The sequence below is a fragment of the Octodon degus genome, unplaced genomic scaffold, assembly GCF_000260255.1.
Source record: "Octodon degus isolate 3935 unplaced genomic scaffold, OctDeg1.0 scaffold00037, whole genome shotgun sequence".
NCBI lineage: Eukaryota > Metazoa > Chordata > Mammalia > Rodentia > Octodontidae > Octodon > Octodon degus.
This window is the reverse complement of record NW_004524613.1, coordinates 6,364,166-6,374,353: the sequence shown is the minus strand read 5'-3', so window position 1 is coordinate 6,374,353 and position 10,188 is coordinate 6,364,166. Positions and strand designations below refer to the sequence as shown.

Genomic DNA, 10,188 nt, shown 5'->3' with positions numbered 1-10,188 from the left:
GAGGAGAGAGATGCAAGGACAGTTTTCTGCATGCAGCTTGCAGCAAGAATTCGACCAAGAGATTTGGAAGAGTTTTTCTCTACAGTAGGAAAGGTAACATGCTGCTGGGGAGAACATGCAGGTGGGATTTTCAGTGATGTTAAATTGTCGTTATGGCAGTTAGGAAGGAAAATGCATGTAAATAGCAAAATTTCAAATAGACTTAGTGGGGCTGGTGAGATGGCTCAGTGGTCTAAAGTACCTACTTAGAACAAGCTAAGCTAAGCAAAGCACAGGGACCGCGGTTCAATCCCCCAGCACCACATGCCAGCCAGCCCCGCCCCCTGGTGGGCTGAGGTAGACACACACACACACACACACAAATAAAAAAAAAATCAAATAGACTTAGGAATAGGGTAGATGTATTAGCACATGCTTACAACACCAGTGCTCAGGAGGCTAAAGCATGAGAATTATAAATTTGAGGCCAACCTGGGCTACATAATGAAATCCTGTGTCAAAAATTTTGCGGTAGGGGCCGGGGAGATGGCTCGGTGGAGTAAGCGCTTCCCTGGCAAGCGCAAGGCCCTGAGTTTAATCCCCGGTTCCACAAAAGAAAAAAAAAATTTTTGGTAACATTTCTATTTTCTATTTAGCTCTCTTCTCCATATCTGGAACTCGGAAGTTTCTCAGTGTAGACAACTTTTATTAAAAAATATTGCTACATGTGGAGGTGAATGCCTATAATCCCAGCATTCCTGTAATCCCAGCACTTGGGAGGCTGAGGAAGGAGGATTCTTTTGAGTTTAAAAAGTTTGGGCTACAAAGGGAGCTCAAGACGAGCCTGAACTGCATAGTGAAAACCTGTCTTAAAAACATTCATCCAGGGCTGGGAGAGATAGCTCAGTAGAATAAGTGCTTGCCTGGCAAGTGCGAGGGCCTGAGTTCAATCCCTGGTTCTGCCAAAAAACAATCCCCATCCACCACCCCCTAAAGAATAAAACCATATAAATATAGCTAGATTGTATCAGAGTAGAGTACATAATATCATATGCCAAGACCCTGGGTTCAATCCTCAGCACCATGAAAAAGAAGATAGAGGGGCGAGATGGGTTGAGTGACATGTTTCTTATAGTCTCAGCTATGTGGAAGGCAGAAGAGGGACTGTTGGAGGCCACCCTACTGAGATCCCTGTCTCAAAATAATAAAAATGACTGGGGTTGTAGCTCAGTGATCCTGGGTTCAATTGTTAGAATGTCAAAAAACAAAACAAAAAAAACAGGCTGAAGGGGGTGGTGAGATGGTTCAGTGGTTTAAAGCACCTACCTAGAACAAGCTAAGCAAAGCACAGGGACCACGGTTCAATCCCCCAGCACCACATGCCAGCCAGCTGCGCCCCCTGGTGGGCTGAGCTGCCCCCCCATAAATAAATATAAAAAAAAAACAAAAAACAGGCTGAATGTGTACCTCAGTGGTGGAGCTGCTTATTAGCATGTGTGAGGCTCGGGGTAGCTAACCAGAATGGGTTTAACCTCCGGTATCACAAACATGGTTTTAATAAAACACTGAAATGATCCTAAAAAACATTGTGTTGTATCAGTGAATCATACTGTGTAAATTTTTGAATTAACTAATTTATATGGCTTATAGTGGATTGTTGCACAAATAACTCTTGTTTCATTTTTAGGTTCGAGATGTGAGGATGATTTCTGACAGAAATTCAAGACGTTCCAAAGGAATTGCTTATGTGGAGTTTGTTGATGTTAGTTCAGTGCCTCTAGCAATAGGATTAACTGGCCAACGAGTTTTAGGAGTGCCAATCATTGTGCAAGCATCACAGGTAATGTTTCTCCTTAAAAATTGGGTCGTTGGCTAGCACTGGAAGCTTCCTACTTTTGGTATATAGTACTATAGTGTCTTGAGCTTGTTGCTATGACTGAGATGTTGTCAGTGTTTTTTTGGGTATTGTGTTTACTTTGATATGCTGTGTTCAAAAAACCATTGTTCTCCCACCCCCCATCAAATCCATTGTTTTAGGAGTTTTGCTGTTATTTGGTACCCAGGATTGAACTCGGGACCTTGCACTTGTCAAACAGGTGCTTAAGCCCCTGAGCTTTCTCCCCGGGCCCCACTGTTGTGGCTTTTTTTTTTTTTTTTTTTTTTTAATGTATTTCGGACAGGGTCTACAGGGTCTCACTGTGTAGATTGTACTAACTGCTGGGATTACAGGTGGGCGCCACCACTCCCAGCTCAGTCTCTGTTGCCTTCTCATTGCGCCCTAGGGGGCGGGGATGGCACAGCACCTCTGGGGACCCCAGGGACCCCAGCTGCTGTGCTCTACCTAAGCAGGTGCTTTAGTCCACTGAACTATCTGGCTGGCCCTAAAGTGAGATTTTTTTTTTTTTTTTGTGGTATCAGGGGTTGAACTCGGGACCCTCTGTTTTCTAGGCAGGCGGTTATTTCATTGAGCTGTGTCTCTGGCTCCCCACTGTTGTGTTTTAATGAAGGTTGTAAATACCTATTTCATAAAAGACAGGCATTTAGCTTACCAGCACAAGCACCTGTCTGGCAAGCACAAAGTCCTTAGTTCGATTCCTGGTATCCCTCCAAAAAATACACTTAATTCACATGAGTACTCAGAGTGTGCATCATTCACAGAAATGTATTAGAATGTAAACTCACAAATTTTATTTCAGCTCTTTTTTGCTGGCATGGTGAGTCATTCTGTAATCCCAGTATTCAAGAGGTTGAGGCTAGAGGATCAGAGTTTCACCACCCTGTACAACAAAGTGTATGTAAGGGCAGCTTAAACTGCAGAATAAGACTATCTAAAACAAACAAATCTCTTTATGGATAAAATAACTGGACCAAATGGTTTGCTTGGTAGCATACTTTTGAGATGTGGCATAAACTCCTTTTTTCTCACAAACTGGTAAGCTGGCTATTCTATAGGAAGTCCTGTTTTAAAAAAAATTATTTATTTGGTACAGGGTCTCTGCTACACAAATCTGTGCTCATAGTGATTCTCCTGTCTCAGTCTCTCCAGCACTAGGGTCATGGGTGTACACTACCATGCTGTTTTGGTGGCTGGCTCAGCAGGGCTGGCATGGAATATGGTACCAGAGATTGAACTCGGCTTCTTATGTTTGCCAGGCAGATGCTTAGACTGCTGAGCCATTTCCCTGGCCAGCAATGTACCTTTTTTTTTTTTTTTTTGGCGGAACTGGGGATTGAACTCAGAACCTTGCGCTTGCCAGGGAAGCACTTACTCTATTGAACCATCTCCCCGGCCTCTTGTACCTTGTTTTAAAAATTATTTTAATACAAGGTCTGTAGGGTCTCACACAGATTGGCCTCAGTGATCTTCCTTTCAGCCTACTAAACACAGGGATTACAGGTGTGTGTGTGCATGCACGCGCGCGCGCACACACACACCCCATCACACCTAGTCTCAATTGCTGTCTCAGCCAGTTCCAGAGGCCGGGCCAGCACAGTATGCTGGGGTGCAGGGATTGAACCCCAGTTGGTGCAGGCACTTTACTCCACTGAGCTATCTGACCAACCCTAGCAGTGTACCTTTTTAATGTAAAAAAAAAATTTATGTATATTATTTTTGTTTATTTTAGTACAGAGTCTCACTACACAGATCAGACTGGTAGTGATCCTATTTTTAGCCTTCCAGTCGCTGGGATTATAGGTGCCCCTGGGGTAGGGCTGGCTCAGCACGCTGGGCATTGAACATTGGTCGCTGAACCCTGGTCACTGTGCCTGCCTAAGCAGGTACTTTAGTCTGCTGAGCTATCTGGGCCAGCCTTTAAAAAATTTTAAAATTTAGCGGGGAGGGGAAAAAATTTTAAAATTTGAATCTTAACTACATTGATCACATCTATTTAACATTTGATAACAGGTTTTTTTTTTAATATTTATTTATTTGTTTGTTTATTTAGTGTGTGTGGCCAGCTCAGCCCACCAGGGGGCGTGCCTGGCTGGCATGTGGTGCTGGGGATTGAACCGCGGTCCCTGTGTTTTGCTTAGCTTAGCTTGTTCTAAGTAGGTGCTTTAGACCACTGAGCCATCTCACCAGCCCCAAGGTTTCTTTTTTTTTTAAGGTTGAGTGCCTAATAAATTTTTATAGTAATTTCAGTATAAAATACAGTAAATGATTGCTTCATGTAAAATGTTTTGAAACTTCACTGTGGCAAAGATATGTTTCAACATTTTAGCTATTAAATGTATAGTTCAGTGTTGTTAATTATATCAGAATAGTATATTACCCACTATCAATCACCAAAACTTGTGATTACCCAACTAATTGTACCCATTAAGTCATAATTCTCTATTTACGTTTCTCTGGACCTTGGTAGCTTCTGAATTCATCTATTTTAGAGAGTTTGTAGAATGTACTAATTCATGCAACATTTTTTATGTGTGATTAAGATTTTATTTATTTATTTTTTTGGTGGTACTGGGGATTGAACTCAGGACTTTGTGCTACTGAGCTATCTCCCCAGCCCTCCATATTTCTAGTCTTTGATGTCAGTTGTCATTGAACAGCCTATGTGTTCAATGTGGTTTCTGTTGGTCCTGTATGATGTAGAACTTGTTTTATTTTACTCATAGGCAGAAAAAAACAGAGCTGCAGCAATGGCAAACAATTTACAAAAGGGAAGTGCTGGACCTATGAGACTCTATGTGGGCTCATTACACTTTAACATAACTGAAGATATGCTTCGAGGGATATTTGAGCCTTTTGGAAGGGTAAGTCCAACTTTTTGTTGTTGTTGTTTTTTTTTTTTTTTTGTGGAACCGGGGATTGAACTCAGATCCTTGCGCTTGCCAGGGAAGCGCTTATTCCACTGAGCCATCTCCCCGGCCCTAGTCCAACTTTTTGTTGGGGCTTTTTTTGGTGACAGGGTCTTGCTATGTAGTGCAGTCTGGTGGTGCTACAGAGTAGTGGTGTTATGGTAAGTTGCTGGGAAGAAATTTTTTTTTTTTTTTTTATTGGGATAGAGTCTCCATGTATCCTAGGCTGGCCTTGAACTAGCAAATGGCTCAGGTTTGCTCTTGCCTTTCAGCCTTGCCTCTCCCAACTACTCTGAATACTAAGAGAAGGGGGTTGATGTGGTAGGGCATGCCTCTGTGCTGGAGCCTATGCAGGCGTATTGCCATGCATTCCAAGCCAGCCAAGGCTACATAGTAAGTTCAAGGCCAGTTTGGTCTACAGTGGGAGAGCCTGTCTCAAGAAAACATGAGCAAACCTAAGGAAAAAGGATCAAAAGTTCAAGGAAACATAGTGAGACTAGATTGTGAAGAGCCAAAATTCCATTTCTAGTACTGCAAAAGTATAAAAGGAATGTGTAAAATTTTCTGACAGGGCGCCGGGGAGATGGTTTATCTTACGCTCGATATAAGAACTTCCCTGGCAAGCAAAAGGGCCTTAGTTCAATCCCTGGTTCTGCAAAAAATAAAAAAAATAAAATAAAAAAAAATTTTCTGACATCTTGGATTGATAGGATACCTGACAAAATATGTAAAGATAACTTATTCAAGATACCATAATCTTGTATGATAGATATCAGCATCATTTGTCTAAAAATCAATCTGGAAGCCTGGTGTGGTGGCAAATGCCTGTAATCCCAACATTTGGGAGGCTGAGACAGCAGGATTGCTCCATGTTTGAGGCCAGTTTATGCTATATAGTCAAACACCGGCCTGACCTTAGGGAAATCCTGTCTCCAAAAAACATTAAAAGAAACAAGATGAATAAAAGAATAGTGCTGTGACCTCAGTGAGGTAGTGCATTATGGTAATTGAGCAATGAGAGAGGCTGATGCACAAGTATTACAGATTTGAGTTGTGCATGGACAAGTTAGCAAGACACAGCCTCGAAAAGGATTGGTGATGTAGCAGAGTAATAGAGGACACTTGGGTTCAATCTCTACTTAGTACTGCTCTACTGAAAAGTGCTGTGCATTTAAAAATTTTATTATTACATTTTATTTTATTTTATTTTATTTATTTATTTATTTTTTTGCCAGGGATTGAACTCAGGCCCTTGCACTTGCCAGGGAAGCGCTTATTCCACTGAGCCATCTCCCCGCCCCTATTGGTACATTTTAGATAGTGATATTTGTCATAGGGTATTTGTATGTGATTTATCTTACTGCTCGGGGCTGGTGAGATGGCTCAGTGGTCTAAAGCACCTATTTAGAACAAGCTAAGCAAAGCACAGGGACCGCGGTTCAATCCCCCAGCACCACATGCCAGCCAGCCCCGCCCCCTGGTGGGCTGAGCTGGCCACACACACACACACACACACAATTTAAAAATAAATAAATATCTTACTGCTCATTTTTTTTCCTCATTCCCCTCCCCTTCTAACTTCTCCTCCCCTCATTATTTATTTATTTTTTTTTTGTGGAACCAGGGATTGAACTTGGGTTTTTGTGCTTGCCAGGCAAGCACTTTACTGAGCCATCTCCCCGCCCCCAAGCCTTGTTTCTTTATTTTATTTTTTTGAAATGTATTTGGTACAAGGTCTCTCTACACAGCCCAGATCCAATGATACTCCTCTTTTTACAGCCTACCTAGCACTGGGATTATAGGCGTGTGCCACCATGCCCAGTCTCCTGGTCTCTGGCTGCTGATTGCACCTGGGGGTGGGACTGGAGCCTATGCAGGTTTGGTGTGTGGTGCTGGGGATCCAACCCTGGTCCCTGAACTTGCTTAAGCAGGTGCTTTATAGTCCATTGAGTTGTCTTGCTGGCCTAAAAAGCTTTGTTTCTATTTTGGTATTTTTTCCTTGTCACTTCTTTCCCCCTTCTTCCTTTGTCCAACTTTTCATTTGAACATTATCTTTCACATTTCCCAGTATCTGCTACACATGTTTGTCTATATACTTTTGGTTTGTCACAGAGAAAGTGTCATATTGACGCAGTGTGTCTGTTACATTGCACTTGAAAATATTGTCTCAAGGTGTATCACTTTTTTAGAAATGTCTCGTTCATCTTTTACGGTAGAGTACTCTTTTTTTTTTTTTTTTTTTTTGCGGAACCGGGGATTGAACTCAGGCCCTGCTCTTGCCAGGGAAGCGCTTACTCCACTGAGCCATCTCCCTGGCCCCAAAATTGTTTGTCTTATCTGAATTTCATTTGACAGTAGACATTTGACAATAAATGTTGGTTCTGCCAAAAAAAAAAAAAACTATTTAAAAGTTTGAAAGTCAGTTGTGTGGCCTTGAGTAAAATCTTAGATACTGCTTTATCTATCCACTGCTAGTAGATTATCTTTTTTTTTTTTAAATGAAATGCTTATTAAAATAATGAATTTTTTTGAAAGAATTCTTTTTTTTTTGTGATGATACAAAATTCCACATTTTATTAACATACTCCTTTTTATGTACAAAGGCAGAAGGATTTTTTTTTTTTTTTTTTTTTTTTTTTGCTCCGAATGCCTTCGGAGCAGGTTTGGCTGGCTTGAGTTGTGGGGATCAAATCACAGCAACCTGAGCCTGACTGCTTTGTTGAAGCAGCCACTTAAAGAACTGAGCTACAGGGCCGGCCCCCAGAAAGATTATCTTTGGTTATGCTTCTCAGTGTAGTTTGTTTTTTTTTTAAATAATTTTTTTGAGAAACAAATAGCGTTTTTAAACTTTCTTTTTATAGAAAATTGAGTTGGGATGATGTGTAATGTACAAATCATGTGTTAAACCCATTGAAAGTGAATAATTCTATGGATTTCGTTTTATTCTTAGATTTTTCAGCTTTTTTAGTTTTTGAAATAGGGTCGCTGTGTAGTTCAGCATATTTTGAATTAAGTATATACCTAGGGTGGCCTCAAACTGGCAGTTACCCTCTTCCCTCCGCTGCTTTTTTGCTAGGATTACAGGCTTATACTGCTACCCCTTGTTCCTGTTCATAAAGTTGTGTAATGGATTAGTATATCCAGTGTTGTCTAGCCTACAAGTGTGTTTCTGATAAGTACTGTTTTGGTATTTTTAATGTAATGGAAAAGAAACATTTTCATTTTGTTTACAATTTCTGTTTTGTTTTTTTTTTTTTTTTGAGGGGGAAGGGTCTTCAGGGTGTTCAGAATCTCAGTACTAGATCAGACTTGCAGTGATCCACTTGTTTACACCTTCTCAAGAGCTGGAATCAGGTGTGTGCCACCAGGCCCAGTCTCAGTTGCCCTCTCAGGGCACCCTGGGGGTAAAGCCAGCATAGCAGGCCCTGGCAATGATTCTGGCTCTATGCCTAATCTGCTGAGGTATTTGGCCAGCCCTGAGCTATTTGGCTTCCCCTTTTTCCTTTTAGGAAGGGATTCCAATTTTCTTTTTTCGGGGGGCTGGGGAGATGGCTCAGTGGAATAAGCACTTCCCTGGGAAGGGCAAGGTTCTGAGTTCAATCCTCAGTTCCACCAAAAACAAAAAACAAACTGACTTTTCTTTTTCTTTTTTTTTTTTTTTCAGGGGTGGGGTGTCTTTTTGAGACAGTGTCTCATTATGTAGTTCATGCTGGCTTTGAACTCACTTTGTAACCAAGGCTGGCATCAAACATTGATCTGAGCTTCCTGGATTACTGGTGTAAGCTGCCATACCTAGCTCGATTTTTTTTACAACCCCATTATATGGCTTCATGCTTTAGCAGGTGTCCCCCCCCCCAAAAAAAAAAATCCAGGATTGAACTCAGACCCTTGCTCTTGCCAGGTAAGTGCTTATTCTAGTGACCCATCTCCCCGGCCCCCTTTAGCAGGTTTTGAACCTTTGAAATGTTTTTAGATGAAGAATTGAAGTTACTTGTAAAAAGAGTTTTCTATATTTGTGCAAGCTATGTCTTGTGGAATAAAATACTTGGCCGTTTGCTTTTTGACTGAGGTAATAATTAAGTCTTTCAATTTCAGATTGAAAGTATCCAGCTCATGATGGATAGTGAAACAGGTCGATCTAAGGGATATGGATTCATTACAGTAAGTACTCACCAAAAATAACATTGTAAAATTTTTCTCTCAATAAAACAAATGGGGGCTGGTGAGATGGCTCAGTGGTCTAAAGCACCTCCTTAGAACAAGCTAAGCTAAGCAAAAGCAGAGACCACGGTTCAATCCCCAGCACCACATGCCAGCCAGCCCTGCCCCCTGGTGGGCTGAACTGGCCACTCACACAATAAATAAATAAAGTTATATATAAAAAAACCCAAATGAACCCAGACAGCAATCACAGGAGAAATCATTATCAAACAACTATTCTATTGTCTTCTACCTTCCAAACAAACCCGATTAGTTTCTAGAGAAATTCTAAGTATAATAAGGAGCAAATAAGCCCAAAGCTACTCAATGTGTCCAAGAATATAATAGAATAAATTTTCTTACGAAGTGATATAAACTTTTTTGTATTTTAGGGAAGGGTCTACAGGGTGTTCAGCATCCCACTGTTACATCAGATTTGTAGTGATCCGCCTGTTTACAGCCTCCCAAGAGTTGGGCGTACAGGCGCGTGCCACCACAACCAGTCTCAATTGCCTTCTCAGCATACCCCGGGGATAGGGCTGGCACAGCAGTCCTGGGGATTGAACCCCCAGCCCCTGTGCCTGCTTGCAGGCGCTTTCATCCCCACTGAGCTATTTGGCCACCCCTGAAGTAATAAACTTCTGATTTAAGGGGGAAAATAAAACCCCCAAAACTGGAAATTCAAGGATCCCTTTTTCTTTCTCATTTTCTTCAGTACTGTTCCATCATATTCAGGGTCTTCTTTGATGACTGCTGTAATTCCACCTACCCACATTGTACAGAAATAAGTACAGAGACTGCTGCTGGTTCAGCTGGCTTTCACAAAACCTTGTCTCAAGACCTCCATTTAAATTTTTTTGGCCTCTTTAACATATGGCACTAGAAGAACTGGATGTTGGCTTGGAGAGATAGGTATGGCAATCTAAGCACCTGCCTGGCAAGCATAAGTACCTGGGTTTGTCCCTAGTATCACATCCTGATCTGGCCACTACAACTGGGCATGGTGGCACGTGCCTGTAATCACAGTGCTTGGAGGCTGAAACAGCAGGATCACAGGAGTCTCAGCTGCATAGGGGGCCCCCATACCAAATAAGTAAATAAATAAGTGGTCTTTTGGGTCAGGTAGATGGCTCAGTAGAATAAGCGCTTTCCCTGGCAAGTACAAGGGCCTGAGTTCAAACCCCGGTTCCGCAAAAAAAAAAAAAA

At 41.7% G+C, this 10,188-nt stretch overlaps 1 protein-coding gene across 1 annotated transcript in view; it reads left to right on the top strand.

The window, feature by feature from the left end:
• Window positions 1–10,188, top strand: part of Rbm39 (RNA binding motif protein 39) — a 43,970-nt gene that overhangs the window by 15,826 nt on the left and 17,956 nt on the right. The window contains exons 7-10 of the mRNA XM_012514661.2: window positions 7–93; window positions 1,667–1,819; window positions 4,600–4,737; window positions 8,878–8,943. Of these exons, the coding sequence (XP_012370115.1) occupies window positions 7–93; window positions 1,667–1,819; window positions 4,600–4,737; window positions 8,878–8,943 (444 nt within the window). The remainder of the gene's footprint in view (window positions 1–6; window positions 94–1,666; window positions 1,820–4,599; window positions 4,738–8,877; window positions 8,944–10,188) is intronic.